Below are 19,467 nucleotides of genomic sequence, written 5' to 3'. Positions count from 1 at the left end.
AGCACACTTGTGTAAATGGTTGTGCGGATCCAGCAGGCTGTTCCACTGCCAAAACAGCCTGCTGGAAAAGCTTAACCCCAGTGTGAAACTGGTCTTAGATATTCATAGGCAGGTAATCTATCTACGGTATGTATCAACATATTATCTGCCAGGTTGCAACAAGACTGGTTCAGGATCATGTAGAATATCACAGTCAGCTACTTTTACAGTATCTCTCATTTCTAGTTTTAGTGTTCCAATGAGTGATCTAGTACTCCCCATATTTTTTTTGTTTTTGAAGCCTAGATGATTCTTTGCCTCTCATATTTTACAGAACTCACATTCACCATGGATCTGGTCACAGTTCTTCTCTCCATTATTGTCATCCTATTTTTTGTCAAAGTTTTCAAGAGTCAAAAACAACAAAATTACAAAAATTTCCCACCTGGTCCAACGCCTTTACCGATCATTGGAAACATCCATATCATGGACATACGGAAACCCCATAAAACATTTATGCAGGTAATACTGATCCATGTTATTTACGAAGCATTATGTAGTAAGGAAATGGAGGAACCAAAGTTTGGCTCTTCCAAGTTCTAAGCTTTCCTACTTGAATAGTGGAATATGACTGACATTGTGGTAATTGTCCATATTAAACTGTGGGTTCACATCTGCTTCAGAGATCCCACCAAAACGGCAGAGGCAACACCGATGCCCAACACACTCCATTATAAGTCAGCAGGATCCATCACATGATGGTGGTATTTGTTCTACAACAGATCTACAACACAATTTTGAATGTAGCCTTAGCTTCTGTGTAATTCAATGTGCAGTATTATTTTTCATTAGTTTTAACCGTGACAATAAAGACAAATTAATTCTTTAAATATGCAGACAGATAAAATTGAAGGGAACGCTCATAAGGAAAACTCCTTTCCACATGTGCTAGTAATAATAATAATAAAAAAATGATAGTAATCATCATCATCATTATCAGTCGCAAAGCTAGACATGACTGGGCCCCACAGCAAATTTTTGAATGGGGCCCCCTCCCCCAGTAATTTTTTCCCAACCCTTCCTTTCATGCCACCCCCATTCCTGTGGCTAGTAAAGATCGCTCTCTTAGACCAGGCCTGGCAGCTGTTCCATCCGTCTATACTGTCGCTGTATATAATTTCATTGTGTAATACTGTTGAGGGGGCCCTGACCAAATCCTTTAGTCCTCCTCCTCCTGGATGGACCCCTTCTGGGTCAGGGCCCCAAAGCAGCCGCATCCACTGCTTCCCCTATAGCTACGCCCCTGATCATCATCATTATCATCATAATTAGAGATGAGCGAATTGACCCCACGAAGTGAAATTCGATCCGAATTTCAGGAATTATTCGATCTGCCTATAAGCCAAATTTCCTCATGCTTCATGTCAGTAAATCGATTAATCATGAAATTCAAACTTACCGCCTCCATTTGCGCGTGAAGGGCCGCCAGCCTCCATCTTGCTTGAAGATCTCGTCTGAAATCCTGTGCAGTGCGAGATTACATCATCACGCTGACTGGCATGATGACGTCATACGTCACCACTAGAGATGAGATAATCGAAGCTGACGAAGTGGAATTCGTTTAGACTTTCAGGAAAAATTTGATTTGCAACGAATGCAAATTTCCTCGCGCTTCGTGGTAAAGAATCACATTTTTCCTAAAATGGAGGCTACACATGTGAGGATTGAGGACATGGGGCAAGGAACTCTGGGAAGGCGGTATCACCCAGATTGACATGCCTGAGTGCAGCCAATGAGCAGCCAGACAGCCCTGTGATGTCACAGCCCTATAAATACGGCGGCCATCTTAGAGTCAGACATTTTCCAGCGTTCAGAGTGCAGGGTCAGCCGTGTAAATGCGCTTGGGACAACAATTGGAAAAACCTGATTGTGAAAAAAAAAGACAGAAAAAAAGATTTATAAGTGCAGGGAAAGGATAGGGAGGAATCATTTCTCAGCATCTTAGTGCAGAGAGAGACGTCAGACGGCGCTAGGGTCATTGATAGGAAAGTGATTTACAAGTGCAGGGAACGATTATTTGGGGATCCAAATAGCCATTAGACAGCTCTGTCATTCCAGCTATTTGTTATTGGGGTGCAAGTGCTATGGTAAAAAGGCTTTAGTGGCTTATATCTTAGTATTTTTAGTATCTTATATCAGTATGACAAGAAAAAAATATAAGCATTTCACTTCTGCAGTTATTTCTGGTGAAAGCGTATAGCAGCGTATTTCACTACAACAAGAAAAATATATTCTCAGTGCATTTCTGCAGTTAATTCTGGTGAAAGCTTATAGTGGCCTATTTCAGTCCAACAAGAAAAATATATTCTCAGTTCACTTCTCCAGTTATTTCTGTTGAAAGTGTATAAGGACGTATTTCAGTAAAAAAAGAAAAATGTATACGAACTGCACTATTGCAGTTATTTTTGATGAAAGCATATAGGGGCTTATTTCAGTAAAAAAAAGAAAAATATATACGCACTGCACTTTTGCAGTTATTTCTGAAAGCGTATAGGGGTGTATTTCAGTACTACAATAAAAATATATATATATACAGTTGCAAGAAAAAGTATGTGAACCCTTTGGAATTATATGGATTTCTGCACAAATTGGTCATAAAATGTGATCTGATCTTCATCTAAGTCACAACAATAGACAATCACAGTCTGCTTAAACTAATAACACACAAAGAATTAAATGTTACCATGTTTTTATTGAACACACCATGTAAACATTCACAGTGCAGGTGGAAAAAGTATGTGAACCCTTGGATTTAATAAGTGGTTGAACCTCCTTTGGCAGCAATAACTTCAACCAAACATTTCCTGTAGTTGCAGATCAGACGTGCACAACGGTCAGGAGTAATTCTTGACCATTCCTCTTTACAGAACTGTTTCAGTTCAGCAATATTCTTGGGATGTCTGGTGTGAATCGCTTGCTTTCATTCTTGTTTAGTGTTTTACGTATCGTAGATTCACTAACAGGGATGTTAACATATGCCAGAGACTTTTGTAAGTCTTTAGATGACACTCTAGGATTCTTCTTCACCTCATTGAGCAGTCTGCGCTGTGCTCTTGCAGTCATCTTTACAGGACGGCCACTCCTAGGGAGAGTAGCAGCAGTGCTGAACTTTATCCATCTATAGACAATTTGTCTTACCGTGGACTGATGAACAGCAAGGCTTTTGGAGATACTTTTATAACCCTTTCCAGCTTTATGAAAGTCAACAATTCTTAATCTTAGGTCTTCTGAGAGCTCTTTTGTGCGAGGCATCATTCACATCAGGCAATGCTTCTTGTCAAAAGCAAACCCAGAAATGGTGTGTGTTTTTTTATAGGGCAGGGCACCTGTAACCAACACCTCCAATCTCATCTCATTGATTGGACTCCAGTTGGCTGATACATCAGCTCTTGGAGATGTCATTAGTCTAGGGGTTCACATACTTTTTCTACCTGCACTGTGAATGTTTACATGGTGTGTTCAATAAAAACATGGTAACATTTAATTCTTTGTGTGTTATTAGTTTAAGCAGACTGTGATTGTCTATTGTTGTGACTTGGATGAAGATCAGATCACATTTTATGACCAATTTGTGCAGAAATCCATATCATTCCAAAGGGTTCACATACTTTTTCTTGCAACTGTATATATACACACACTGCACTGTTGCAGTTATTTCTGGAGACATCATATACCTAAAGCCTATATCTGGGGCATATTTTATCAACTAGAGGAACTTTCTGTTTGGAGGATTTTTCAGACCAAGAAATTTGATTATAACATCCCTCTTGATCTGACTCCCATATATCATTCATTTCCCCTGAAGAACCAGTGAAAATACTGGGGAAACGCATCATTGTGAATTTGACTTGTTTCTTCTAATCATTTCCAGTTGTTGGATTAATTGGGAATTTAATCTTCTCCTAAAAACTTTCCTCGGTTGCTGGACTGACAAATGTTTTCATCCCTTGTTATCTGGGAATAACATGATGATTCACAGGGCAAGGGATTGCACGGGTTTAGTCACTAAGAGGTGTGGTCACCCCTTTCGAGGCGGGTGCTCTGCCTGTAGGCAGGGAGAGTGCCAGGGACTCATTAGGGATCTGAAAAGAGAATTAAGACCTGCTGAATACTAAGAATTGTGTAAGGATATCCACTATTCCTGCCGTCTAAATTATCTGTTATCAACAAACAGTGAGTAATGAAGGATACAATATGTCCCACCTCTCAGAAATTCTGGCCTTTACATAGACCCTACTAAATGGATGTATTAGACGATTATTGAATCTTTGTAAACCATCATAATTTGTTTGAGGGGCTGTTTGTGTTTTAATGTAAAAATAAAAAAAGGTCGATTTTAATGCTAGGGAGATTTTCTTTGTTCTAAGTTTAATGTACTCCTTATAATTATCAGTTATGTATTTGTTTTTCTTTGTTTACTTTAGCTACAAGTAGGGTTGAGCGAACCCGAACTGTAAAGTTCGTGTTTGTACCGAACTTTAGGATTTTTGGACCCCGGACCCGAACATTTCAGTAAAAGTTCGGGTTCGGTGTTCGGCGATTTCTCAGTGCTTTTTGCAAATCAACAAGCATTTAACTGTCTGACCTTAGAAGCCATCACATCCATGCCTACTAATGTCATGGCTCTGATTGGCCAGTGCAGCATGTTACCCAGGCTCTATATAAGCGTGAGTCATGTAGCGCTGCACGTCACTCTGCTGTTACAAGTGTAGGTAGAGGATGCTGCTGGACTGGTGATTTCAGCGAATCTAACTCAGCGATCTACATACGATTAGTTGTGTGGGTGCAGGGCACAATCTTTTTACCCTGTCCTGAGCCCATTGACAAAAAAAAAACAACTTTTATCCGTCTGTTAGTTAGGTGTGCGGCGGCGGCCATTTTATGCAAGCTCAGTGCACCAGCACTGCATCTGAGCTTTTGGCCTCATGCAAACGACCGTTGTTTGGGTCCGCATCCGAGCCGCCGTTTTGGCGGCCCGGATGCGGACCTGTTCATTTCAATGGGGCCGCAAAAGATGCGGACAGCACTCCGTGTGCTGTCTGCATCCGTGGCTCCGTTCCGCGGCCCCACTAAAAAAATATAACATGTCCTATTCTTGTCTGCGCTTTGCGGACAAGAATAGGCATTTATTATGCTGGCGCCCGTTCCGTTCCGCAAATTGCGGAAGGCAACTCGGGAGCCTTCCGTTTTTTGCGAATCCACGGTTTGCGGACCGCAACAAACGGCACGGTCGTGTGCATGAGGTCTTTGTGACATTCTAATCCAAGCTTGAAAATCTGCACTAATAATCTGGTTGCAAAAAAACACCTTTTTTTGGGCAATATACAACATCTGGTGCATTTGCAGGATTAGTCAGTGTGAAATTTAAGCTTTAAATACAGCCATAATTTTCAGGGTTTTTTAAAACACCCTTTTTGTGCAAAATACACTATTTTACATCCCTAGCTGCATCTGGACGTGTGAAATTCAAACGTTATATACAGCTTTCATATTCTGTCATACATCTGGATTAGTCAATGTGCAATTTAAGCTAGAAATACAGCCATAATTTTCTGGTTTTTTAAAAACACACTTTTTTTTTTTGCCAAAAAACACTATTTTACAGCAAGTGTGAAATTCAAGTTTAATATATACAGCTTTCATATTCTGTTAGTAAAAAAAAAAAACTTTTTGGGCAATATACAACATCTGGATTAGTCAGTGTGCAATTTAAGCTAGAAATACAGCCATAATTTTCTGGGTTTTTAAAAACACACTTTTTGGCCAAAATACACAATTTTACAGCCCTTGCAGCATCAGCACGTGTGGAATTCCAGGGTTATATACTGCTTTCATATTCAGTTATTAAAAAAAAAAACGTTAGGGCAAAAAAAAGTTTATTTGGCAGCCTTTGCTGCATATGTCATTGTGAGATACACCCATTATATATTTGGGTTATATTCAGATATTTGAAATACCGCCATTTGGTGCACAAATCTTTAATTGAGGCCTAGTGTAGGTCAGGGCGTGTGAGATACACCATTTATATACAGGGGTTATATTGTTCTATTAATAAGACACCCTTTTTTGGGCAAAATACACAATTGTTGCGCCCTTGCAGTATCAAGACATTTGAAATTCCAGGGTTATATACTGCTGTCATATTCAGTTATTAAACAATATACAGGGTTTATATTCTTCTATTAATAAAACACCCTTTTTTGGGCAAAATACACACTTTTTCAGGCCTTGCAGCATCAAGACGTTTGAAATTCCAACTGCTGTCATATTCAGTTACTAAACTAACACCTGTTTGGGCAAAAAAAGTTTATTTGGCAGCCTTTGCTGCATATGTCATTGTGAGATACAAGGGTTCTATTCAGATATTTAAAATGCCGCCATTTGATGCACAAATCTTTAATTGAGGCCTAATGTGGGTCAGGGGCGTGTGAGATACACCCTTTAAATACAGGGGTTCTATTCAGGTATTTGAAATACAGCCATTTTGTGCACAAACCTTTAATTGTGACCTAGTGTGGGTTAGAGCGTGTGAGATACACCCTTTATATACAGGGGTTATATTGTTCAATTAATAAAACACCCTTTTTTGGGCAAAATACACAGTTGTTGCGCCCCCTTACATCATCAAGACGTTTGAAATTTCAGGGTTATATACTGCTGTCATATTCAATTATTAAACTAACATCCGTTTGGGCAAAAAAATAAAAATTTGGCAGCCTTTGCTGCAGATGTCATTGTGAGATACACCCTTTAATTACAGGGGTTCTATTCAAGTATTTGAAATACAGCCATTTTGTGCACAAATCTTTAATTGTGGCCTAGTGTGGGTCAGGCCGTGTGAGATACACCCTTTAAATACAGGGGTTCTATTCAGGTATTTGAAATACAGCCATTTTGTGCACAAACCTTTGATTGCGGCCTAGTGTGGGTCAGGGCGTGTGAGATACACCCTTTATATACAGGGGTTATATTGTTCTATTAATAAAACACCCTTTTTGGGGCAAAATACGCAATTTTTGTGCCCTTGCAGTATCAAGACATTAGAATTTCCAGGGTTATATACTGCTGTCATATTCAGTTATTAAACAAACACCCGTTTGGGCAAAAAAAATTATATTTGGCAGCCTTTGCTGCAGATGTCATTGTAAGATACACACTTTAAATACAGGGGTTCTATTTAGATATTTAAAATACCGCCATTTGGTGCACAAATCTTTAAATTAGGCCTAGTGTGGGTCAGGGCATGTAAGATACACCCTTTAAATACAGGGATTCTATTCAGGTATTTGAAATTCAGCCATTTTGTCCACAAACCTTTAATTGAGGCCTAGTGTGGTTCAGGGCGTGTGAGATACAATACACCCTTTATTTACAGGGGTTATATTGTTTTAATTATAAAACACCCTTTTTTGGGCAAAATACACAATTGTTGCGCCCGTGCAGTATCAAGTTATTTGAAATTCCAGGGTTATATACTGCTGTCATATTCAGTTATTAAACTAAAACCCGTTTGGGCAAAAAAAAAAAATTTGGCAGCCTTTGCCCCAGATGTCATTGTGAGACACACCCTTTAAATACAGGGGTTCTATTCAGGTATTTGAAATAAAGCCATTTTGTGCACAAATCTTTAATTGCAGCCTAGTGTGGGTCAGGCCGTGTGAAATACACCTTTTAAATACAAGGGTTCTATTCAGGTATTTGAAATACAGCCATTTTGTGCACAAATCTTTACTTGCGGCCTAGTGTGGGTCAGGCCGTGTGAGATACACCCTGTATATACAGGGCTCATCTTCTTCTATTAATAAAACACCCTTTTTTGGGCAAAATACACACTTTTTCAGGCCTTGCAGCATCAAGACGTTTGAAATTCCAACTACTGTCATATTGAGTTACTAAACTAACACCCGTTTGGGCAAAAAAAGTTTATTTGGCAACCTTTGCTGTATATGTCATTGTAAGATACACACTTTAAATACAGGGGTTCTATTCAGATATTTGAAATACCGCCATTTTGTGCACAAATCTTTAATTGCGGCCTAGTGTGGGTCAGTCCGTGTGAGATATACAGGGCTTATATTCTTCTATTAATAAAACACCTTTTTCGGGCAAAATACACAATTATTGCGCCCTTACATAATCAAGACGTTTGAAATTCCAGGATTATATACTGCTGTCATATTCAATTATTAAACTAACACCCATTTGGGCAAAATATTTTATTTGGCAGCCTTTGCTGCAGATGTCATTGTGAGATTCACCCTTTATATTTTTGGGTTCTATTCAGATATTTGAAATTCGACCATTTTGTGCACAAATCTTTAATTGTGGCCTAGTGTTGGTCAGGGCGTGTGAGATACACCCTGTATATACAGGGCTTATATTATTCTATTAATAAAACACCCTTTTTTGAGGCAAAATACACAATTGTTGTGCCCTTACATCATCAAAAAGTTTGAAATTCCAGGGTTATATACTGCTGTTATATTCAGTTAACTAACACCTGTTTGGGCCAGAATTTTTTTTTTTGGCAGCCTTTGCCTCAGATGTCATTGTGAGATACACCCTTTAAATACAGGGGATCTATTCAGGTATTTGAAATACAGCCATTTTGGGCAAACAAATTTAATTGAGGCTAGTCTGGTTCAGGGCGTGTGAGATACACCCTGTACATACTATCGTTCTATTCTACTATTAATTAAAAACTCATTTAGGACAAGATCCTAATTTCGAGAAATATGAGGAGAGCGTCAAATATGGGACGTGGCCCAGGTCGTGGTGCTGCTGGTGGAGCTCCTGTTGCAGGGAGAGAACGTGGTCGATCTGTGCCAGCTACACGCACAAGTGAAACCCCTTCCTCAGGTGCGAGTAGGCGACAGAACCTGCAGCGGTATTTGGTTGGGCCTAATGCGGCTCTACAAATGGTGAGGTCTGAACAAGTACAGGCGATAGTAGATTGGGTTGCTGACAGTGGCTCCAATTCCTTCACATTGTCTCCCACCAAGTCTCATGCTGAAAGACCACAGTTGGCACCTGCAGCCGATGTCCATCAGTCTTTCACCTCACTCCCTTGCAAATCAGCCAAGCCCCAAGTCATGCAGCAGTCTCTTCTGCTTTTTGATGACTCTGTTAGCAGGGTTTCCCAGCGCCATTCACCTAGCCCCTGCCCCAGAAGTGGAAGAGATTGAGTGTACCGATGGCCAACCACTTATCTTTCAAGATGAGTACATGGGAGGACCATCGCAGCACGTCTCGAATGATGACGAAACACAGGTGCCAACTGCTGGGGCTTTCAAAAGTGTGCAGACCGACAAGGAGGGCAGGGGTGAAGACTGGGTGGAAGATGATATGGAGGACGATGAGGTCCTCGACCCCACATGGAATCAAGGTCATGCAAGTGACCTATGTAGTTCGGAGAGCCACCAGCACAGCAGAAGAGGGAACAGGGTGCAAAAGCGGAGCGGCCTCCCTCTAGACAGTACGCCTGCTACTGCCCACCGCAGCAAGGGACAGAGCACACCAAAGCCAGCTCCAAGGAGTTCCCTGGTGTGGCAGTTCTTCAGACAATGTGCTGACGTCAAGACACAATTGGTTTGCAAGCTGTGCAATCAGAGCCTGAAGCGAGGCATAAACGTTCTCAACCTGAGCACAACCTGCATGACCAGGCATTTAAGTGCAAAGCACGAGCTGCAGTGGAGTAGACACCTAAAAAACCAAGAAAGGTCTCTGGCTCCTCCTGCTTCCTCTTCTGCTGCAGTCTCGGCCTCTTCATCCACCTCTGGAGTGACAGTGCCACCTGCCACCCCGCATACAGAGGATCTTCCAGCAACACCACCACCTTAGTCACCAAGCATCTCCACAATGTCCCACGGAAGCGTTCAGCTCTCCATCTCCCAAACGCTGGAAAGGAAGAGGAAGTACCCCCCTACCCACCCGCGATCACTAGCCCTGAATGCCAGCATTTCTAATTTACTAGCCTTTAAAATGCTGTCATTCCGTCTGGTGGAGACGGATAGTTGTAAAGGCGAGCCATCCCTTCCCTGCACAACCAAGTAGGGGACAAAATCAGGTGTGCAATGCGCAACGCCATCTGTGGCAAGGTGTGCCTCACTACGGATACGTGGACCAGTAAGCACGGTTAGGGACGTTATATCTCTATAACAGCACACTGGGTAAATGCAGTGGCGGCTGGGCCTGAGGCGGATAGCAGTTTGGCGCATATCCTTCCACCACCGAGGATTGCAGGACGCTTCAGTTTGCCTGCTGTTGCTTCCTCCTCCTACTCTGCTTACTCATCCTCTACCAGCTCCTCATCCAGTCAGCGTAACACCTTTACCACCAACTTCAGCACAGCCAGGGGTAAACGACAGCAGGCAGTTTTAAAACTTATCTGTTTGGGGGACAAACCCCACACCGCGCAGGAGCTGTGGATGGGCCTTGAACAACAGACCGAGGAGTGGTTGGTACCAGTGAGCCTCAAGCCCGGCCTGGTAGTGTGTGTGATAATGGGCGAAATCTCGTAGCAGCTCTGGGACTAGCCGGTTTGACGCACATCCCTTGCCTGGCGCATGTGCTGAATTTGGTGGTGCACAGATTCCTTAAAAATTACCCTGATATGTCAGAGATGCTGCATAAAGTGCGGTCCGTCTGTGCGCGCTTTCGGCGTTCTCACCCTGCTGCTGCTCACCTGTCAGCGCTGCAGCGTTACTTCGGCCTTCCCGCTCACCGCCTCATATGCGACGTGCCCACAAGGTGGAACTCCACCTTGCACATGCTGGCCAGACTGTGCGAGGCAGCAGCAGGCGATAGTGGAGTTTCCGCTGCAGCATGCACAGGTGAGTCGCTCTGCGGAACAGCACCACTTCACCACAAATGACTGGGCCTCCATGAGAGACCTGTGTACCTTGTTGCGCTGTTTTGAGTACTCCACCAACATGGCCAGTGCCGATAACGCCATTCTCAGCGTAATTATCCCACTTCTATGCCTCCTTGAAAAAACGCTGCAGGCGATGATGGAAGAGGATGTGGCACAGGAGGAGAAGGAGGAGGAAGAGGGATCATTTCGTCGGGTTCCCGCCCAGTCATTCACAAGTGGCTCCGAGGGTGGGTTCCTACACCCACAAACGCCAGGTACACAGTTGTCCAGCTAGGGCACAGTTCTGGAGAATGACGAGGAGGAGGAGATGGAGGAGGAGGAACCATGTTCACAGCAGGGTGGCACCCAGACCAGCTCATGGCCATCACTGGTGCGTGGCTGGGGGGATACAGAGGACACAGACGATACACCTCCCACAGAGGACAGCTTTTCGTTGCCTCTGGGCAGCCTGGCACACATGAGCGATTACATGATGCAGTGTCTCCACAACGACCGCCGAGTTGCCCACATTCTAACTTGTGCTGATTACTGGGTGGCCACGCTGCTGGATCCCCGTTACAAGGACAACGTACTATCCTTAATTCCGTCACTGGAGTGTGATCATAAGATGCGCGAGTACAAGCGCACGCTGGTAGACGCTCTGCTGGTGGCATTCCCACCGGACAGCGGGGGCACAGTGGAAGCACAAGGTGAAGGCACAGGACGAGGAAGAGGTTGCCAACGCAGCTGGGGCACCACCAGCACCTCAGAAGGCAGGGTTAGCATGGCCGAAAGCTTTGGCAGCACGCCACAACAACCAGCACCACCAGCTGATTTGGAACGTCTTAGCAGGAGGCAGCAGTTCACCAACATGGTGGAGCAGTATGTGTGCACACGCCTACACGTACTAAATGACGGGTCTGCCCCCTTCAACTTCTGGGTCTCCAAATTGGGCACATGGCCTGAGCTTGCCCTTTACACCTTGGAGGTGCTGGCCTGCCCTGCAGCCAGTGTATTTTTTGAACGTGTGTTCAGCACGGCAGGGGGCATCATCACAGACAAGCGCAACCGCCTGTCCACAGCCAATGTGGACAAGCTCACGTTCATTAAAATGAACCAGGCATGGATCCCACAGGACTTGTCTGTACCTTGTTCAGAATAGACATGTATACCGGCACTAACCAGCCATTGTTATACTGCAGCGCAATTGCTCATTCTTGTATTTTGGATATGTCACACTCTTTTGGAGTGTACCCTAATTTAAAAATATAAAATTAAAACCAAAATCCTGTGTTGGCTACCTCGTCCTCCTCCACCACCACTTCCACTTACACAGCTACGTCCACCGCCTCCTCAAACTCCTACTCCATATGGAACTCCACCTCATAAAAATAAATTGTCAGTTACAGATGGAACATCAGCTTTATATCCATATTGTTCTGTGTTAACATCCATCGGAATTATACACTCTCTTCTTGGAACTAATATACGGCCATAGTGCCGACTCTGGACCATTGAATATCCCCAATAGGGAACATATTCTAAGGAGGACACAGCCATATGATACAAAGTGATTCTTTCCAATAGTTCCTTGTAGACCCAACTGAGAGATATATTTATCCTAAGTTACTCAAGAGACATCTCCAACGTTTCCCTAAGTAGTAGAGACGGCATTGGTAGTCTGTATTTATTCTGCGGTCATTTGCATCTCATTTGCATTGCATCTCATTTTATTGCATCTTATTTCCATCAGAAGTGGTTGTATTTTATTATGGGTTTTTTTTGTGAATGATATGCTGGTTTTAACTAAGTATCTTAATAAATAGCCATCCTTCGATTGAACCACATATTTGAGTGCCAGCCTTCTACTCTTTTATTTTACTATTTCACTTTACTGATTGGGTGATCAGTTTTTAAGCTAGAGCACCAGTTCCTGTTTGGAGAGGTGGTGAGCTATCCACTATTGTATTACTACAGATGGAACATGGTTAGCACTCCAGCTCTTAACTCAAATTTCTTAACTCGCGTTATCTTGAGACAAAAGCCATTGAAAAGCAATTGAAGGTGTTTGCTTAGTAGACAGGTTAAAAAATAAATATTGTCAGTTACATTTTCAGTTGAAATTCACCAATTTTGGGGTGTGAAGTTCTACTGCTATACCTAGTAGACAGGTTAAAAAATAAAATTTGTCAGTTACATTTTCAGTTGAAATTCACCAATTTTTGGGTGTGAATTACCACTGCTATACCTAGTAGACAGGTTAAAAAATAAAAAAATTGTCAGTTACATTTTCTGGTGAAATTCACCAATTTTTGGGTGTGATGTACCACTGCTATACCTAGTAGACAAGTTAAAAAATAAAAATTGTCAGTTACATTTTCAGTTGAAATTCACCAATTTTTGGGTGTGAAGTACCACTGCTATACCTAGTAGACAGGTTAAGAAAAAAATTGTCAGTTACATTTTCTGTTGAAATTCAACAATTTTTGGGTGTGAAGTACCACTGCTATACCTAGTAGACAGGTTAAAAAATAAAAATTGTCAGTTACATTTTCAGTTGAAATTCAACAATTTTTGGGTGTGAAGTACCACTGCTATACCTAGTAGACAGGTTAAAAAATAAAAATTGTCAGTTACATTTTCAGTTGAAATTCACCAATTTTTGGGTATGATGTACCACTCTATACCTAGTAGACAAGTTAAAAAATTAAAATTGTCAGTTACATTTTCCGGTGAAATTCACCAATTTTTGGGTGTGAAGTACCACTGCTATACCTAGTAGACAGGTTAAAAAAAAATTGTCAGTTACATTTTCTGCTGAAATTCAACAATTTTTGGGCGTGATGTACAACTGCTATACCTAGAAGACCGGAAAAAATAAAATAAAAATTTGTCAGTTACATTTTCAGTTAAAATTCAACATTTATTAGTTATGAAGTACCACTGCTATACCTAGTAGACCGGTAAAAAAAAATAAAAAAATTGTCAGTTACATTTTCTGGTGAAATTCACCAATTTTTGGATGTGATGCACCACTCCTATACCTAGTAGACCGGTAAAAAAAAAAAGTTGTCAGTTACATTTTCAGTTGAAATTCAACACTTTTTGGGTGTATAGTACCACTGCTATACCTAGTAGGCCGGTTTAAAAAATAAATAAATTGTCATTTACATTTTAGGGTGAAATTAACCCCTTCCCGACTGCAATCTGTATATATACGTGATAGCTGCACATGCCCCGTGCAGCTATCACGTCTATAAACGTCAAGACAGTTCTTTAATCCAAGCGCTGCAAAGCGCTTAGATTAAAGCTTCTGCCCCTGCCCTGCTGCTGTCACGGACAGCATACAGTGCAGTAATGCCGGCAAGGGACCAATCAGAGTGGCCCCTTGCCAACAATCGATCCGATTGGTTAGTCTGTGCAGACTAACCAATCGGATCGCGGCAGTGGAAAAAATGCCGGTTTCAGGCTCTGATCTGCGCTCTGCAGATCACAGCCGGAAATCAGGTAGTGTCTCTGTAGCCCCCAATCTGTGCCCCCTGATCTGCCTCCAACACCCCCCTGTCCGCGGTTGCCCCTGATGCAGTAGTTCCCCCGCCCTATCCATATTCATGTAGTCCCTCCCTGATGCGGTCCGCCCCATGCTGTCTCCCCCCCCCCTCCTGCCCCAGCCTCCCTCACCCTCAATGTTAGCCGCCGTACCCCAATACCCCCCCTTTTCCAGCGCTGCCCCCGATCCTGTGCCCCCGCTGTGTGTGATGGCGGCGGCTCCATTCCTGAGCCGCCGCCATCAGCAGGGAGTGTCAGCACTATGCTGAAACTCTGCTGTAACCCCATAGATGCCGCGGTTGCGGCATCCATGGGGTTAATAGAGGGAGGGAGCTCCCTCTTTCAACCATCGGGGCTGCAGCTTTGCAAAGGCGTCCGGTTGCCATGGCAAAGGCGTCCGGTGCTGCCACCTACAGGGCATCTAATAGTATTATACTTTGCAATGCAAGAGCATTGCAAAGTATAGTACAGCCAGGGCCGTCTTTTCGAATGGGCACGCTGGGCAGTTGCCCGGGGGCCCCACTTGCCTGGGGGCCCGCCTGCCCAGTGAACCCACCAGCCAACTTCCCAACCGTCATTTAGCAGCGTTGCCGCCAGGGCCGTCTTTACCAAGGGGCAAAAGGGGCAGCTGCCCTGGGCCCAGTTGCTCCTGGGGGGGCCCAAGGCAGCTGCCTCTTGAGCCCTGCTAGCTACTGCCCCGGGTGTCAGGCTGTCGGCTACACAGGCATCATGATCGTACTGTGTTAATGATCTTAATTCTAGGACCTTAATGAGTTTTGATCTAGGACCTTAATGACATCATTACCATGTGACCAGTAACCTAGCAATTACTGGTCACATGGCTATGAAGTCATCACAGGTCCTATCAGGAGTGTTGCAGAAGTTAACTGTGGAGCTTTTCTGTGTAAAGATTACATCAGAAAAAGGTGACATGGGGTTGTTATTTTAATATACTGTAAACTACTGTATAGTGGGGTGCTGTGTACTGTGTGGGGGGCTGTATACTGTGTGGGGGCCTCTATACTGTGTGGTGGGCTGTATATTGTGTGGTGGGCTATATATTGTGTAATGGGCTGTATATTGTGTGGTGGGCTGTATACTGTGTGTGGGGGGGGGGGTGGCCTGTATACTGTGTGGTGGGCTGTATAGTGTGGGGGGCCTGTATAGTGTGGGGGGGGGGCTGTATAGTGGGGGGAGTGCTATACTGCTGTACTGTATAGTGTGGGGGGCTGTATACTGTGGGTGCGGTATAGTGTAGAGTGCTGTACTGTATAGTGTGGGGGGCTGTATCGTGTATAGTTTGGGGTGCTGTATACAGTGAGGTGCTGTATAGTGTGGGGGTCTATACTGCTCTACTATATACTGTGGGGTACTGTATAGTGTGGGGTGCTAAACTGCATACTGTGTGGTGCTGTATACTATAGGGTGCTATACTGCATACTGTGTGGTGCTGTATACTATAGGGTGCTATACTGCATACTGTGTGGTGCTGTATACTATAGGGTGCTATACTGCATACTGTGTGGTGCTGTATACTATAGGGTGCTATACTGCATACTGTGTGGTGCTGTATACTATAGGGTGCTATACTGCATACTGTGTGGTGCTGTATACTATAGGGTGCTATACTGCATACTTGGGGGTTTACATCCACTTTAATCATACAACTAAAAAAACGAAATAAATATAGATATATATATAAATGTACACACACTCTGGTGCTGGTGGGTAATGCTGGTGTGGGTACTGCTGGTGCTGGTGGGTATTAATGTTGGAGTGGCGTGTGTACTGCCTGGGTACTCTACATTGTGACATATAAAGGAATTCTGTACAAAAAAGTGTCGCAAATTTAATAAATGATTAGTGTTTTTGTACTGTCCAATTTTAATCAGTAATGTCTTGTTTTTCAATTTCTTGCTTTTCAAGCTCATGTTATATTGTTCAAACGTTGTGTTTAATGTTTAAACACTGATTTTGTTGAAAGTACCAATAAATATCGCCTTATTGATAATTTGCATTTTTATTCTAGTGCGTGATTGTGTAGACAGGGCCCCAGTGCACTGTATTGCCCGGGGGCCTATAATGCTCTTAAGATGGCACTGAGTACAGCCATCAGCCCCATTGGATCGTCATGATCCAAGAGGGACTTGATAAAAAAAGAAAGTGAAAATAATAAAAATGAAAAATAAAAAAAGAAATAAAAATGTAAATTAAAAAAAGAAATTGCCTTTTCCTATAAAAAAATGAAAAAATAAAATACACATATTAGGTGTCACAGCGTCCGTAACGACCGTCTCTATAAATATATCACATGATAGACCCAGTCCGAAAAACACCATTAAAAAAAAAAAAAAAAAAAGCAATTTTTGTCACCTTACATCACAAATAGTGCAACAGCAAGCGATCAAAAAGGCTTATGACCTCCAAAATAGTACCAATCAAACCGTCACCTCATCCCGCAAAAAATGATACCCTATTTAAGACAATCGCCCCAAAAATATAAAAGCTATGGCTCTCAGACTATGGAGACACTAAAACATCATTTTTTTGGTTTCAGAAATGCTATTATTGTGTAAAACTTAAATAAATAAGAAAAAGTATACATATTAGGTATTGTCACGTCCGTAACGATCTTCTCTATAAAACTATCACATGACCTAACTCCTCAGATGAACGCTGTAAAAATAAATAAATGAAAGCTGTTTTTGGTCACCTTGCCCCATAAAGTGTAATAATGAAAGATCAAAAATTCCTATGTACCCAAAAATGGTACCAATTAAAACCTCAACACTTTCTGCAAAAAACGAGCCCCTGCACAAGACGATCGGCAGAAAAATAAAAAACATATGGCGTTCAGAAAACCAATCCAGCAAAATCTGCCTTCCAAAAACCGTATGGCATTCCTTTCCTTCTGCGCCCTGCCGTGTGCCCGTACAGCAGTTTACGACCACATGTGGGGTGTTTCTGTAAACCGCGGAATCAGGGTAATAAATATTGAGTTTTGTTTGGCTGTTAACCCTCAATGTGTTAAAGAAAAAAATGCAATAAAATGGAAAATCTGCCAAAAAAGTGAAATTTAGAAATTTCATCTCCATTTTCCTTTAATTCTTGTGGAACACCTAAATGGTTAAAAAAGTTTGTAAAATCAGTTTTGAGTAACTTGAGGGGTGTAGTTTCTACAATGGGGTCATTTATGGGGGTATCCACTATGTAGGCCCCACAAAGTGACTTAAAATTTTTTAAGATTTGCTTCTAAACTTCTAAGCCTTCTAACGTCCTAAAAAAATTAAATTACATTTCCAAAATGATGCCAACATAAAGTAGACATATGGGAAATGTTAAATAATAAATATTTTATTAGGTATCACTTTCTGTTTTAGAAGCAGAGAAATTGAAATTTGGAAAATTGAGAATTTTTCAAAATTTTGGGTACATTTTGGATTTTTTCATAAATAAAGGTGAAATATATTGACTCAAATATATGACTATCATGAAGTACAATATGTCACGAGAAAACAATCTCAGAATGGTTTGGATAGGTAAAAGTGTTCCAAAGCTATTTCCACATAAAGTGACGCATGTCAGATTTGTAAATTTTAACCTGGACATTAGGGCATCAATGACCCTTGGTCATGAAAGGGTTAACAAATTTTTGGGTGTATAGTACCACTGCTATACCTAGTAGACATGTTAAACAAAAACAAAAAAATGTCAGTTATATATTCTGGTGAAATTCACCAATTTTTGGGTGTGATGTACCACTGCTATACCTAGTAGCAGTGATGGCCAGTTCGCAGTGTTCGCCGACGAACACATGCGATCTGCCATCTTTATTTACAAGCCTGGCGATGCAGAGGTAAGTCCTTACCTGTGCCTGCGCCACGAGCCGCTCTGAAACACATGTGGTCCCGGGAGCAGGCAGTTCATCGGCGAAACACTGCGAACTGGCCATCACTACCTAGTAGACAGGTTAAAAAAATTAATAAATAGTCAGTTACATTTTCCGGTGAAATTCACCAATTTTTGTGTGTGATGTACCACTGCTATACCTAGTAGACAGGTTTTAAAATAATTTATAAAAATAGATAAATAAGCCTCAAAAATACGTTGCTTGGTGGTGTCGCAGGTCCCGACGGTGAAGTGGGTACAGTTCACACAGGTAAAAGTGTTTCTTTGGATAGGACCGCGCTACCTCTGGAATCACAGAGAATCCACAATCGAAGCCAGCAAGATATTCACAAGCATGGGGAAGCAAACAGGCCAGTCAAAACCTCTCCTCCTCTCCTTTCCAGGCTTAATGCACACGTATAAACAAGCAGTATACAATGGATCAAATCACCCGACCCGGGTTTCGCTCGGTTGAGCTTCGTCAGGGGTATTCATCCCACCCACTTCAGGGCGGTCTTATAACGGGTCAGGTTGGTTTGCACCCGCCTACCCACACACATATGATCCAATCAATGGTAAATTAAATCATGCACATATACATCCTTTTAAAACAATATAAAATGCATAAAATACAAATACATAAAATACATAAAACAAGGACATCTCAAAATGAATCTATCATATGTCAGTATATAATCATTTGTGGCGATCTATGCCTACTTCTATACTGTCAGTTCCGTTCATGCTACTTCCTCTTTACTATACTCTAAACCTCCCAACCAATCACAGACCACATTATCCTTCACCCTCTTTTCTCCATTCATAAAAAATGGCAACACCCCCATACCACATGATATCTCTTAGCCAGTCACAGATCAAATACGCCTAGGCCCGCCCTACTTCATTCATAAAAACAGCAACTCCCCCATATCACATGGTGCTGTCCAGCCAATCCAGTTCTACAACCTCGGAAGGTCCTTGCTCGATACAACACCACACTCACAGGTCCTAGATCAATCACGAACACTTCGTCGCTTCAGGTAAGACAAGGTTTTAAGTCAAACTCCACATTCAGACCTTTTGGTTGTAGCGTTCCCAGTTTGTATATCCATTCCACCTCACGTTTATTAATCTGTTTT

General features: G+C 42.3%; 1 protein-coding gene across 1 annotated transcript in view; it reads left to right on the top strand.

The window, feature by feature from the left end:
* The first annotated feature begins 324 nt into the window (after positions 1-324).
* LOC120999913 (cytochrome P450 2C15-like) overlaps positions 325-19,467 on the top strand; it is a 166,500-nt gene continuing 147,357 nt past the window's right edge. The window contains exon 1 of the mRNA XM_040430961.1: positions 325-501. Coding sequence (XP_040286895.1) covers positions 328-501 — 174 coding nt within the window. The 5' untranslated portion in view covers positions 325-327. The remainder of the gene's footprint in view (positions 502-19,467) is intronic.

Source organism: Bufo bufo, chromosome 4, assembly GCF_905171765.1.
Source record: "Bufo bufo chromosome 4, aBufBuf1.1, whole genome shotgun sequence".
Lineage (NCBI taxonomy): Eukaryota > Metazoa > Chordata > Amphibia > Anura > Bufonidae > Bufo > Bufo bufo.
This window is presented reverse-complemented; position numbering and strand designations above follow the sequence as displayed.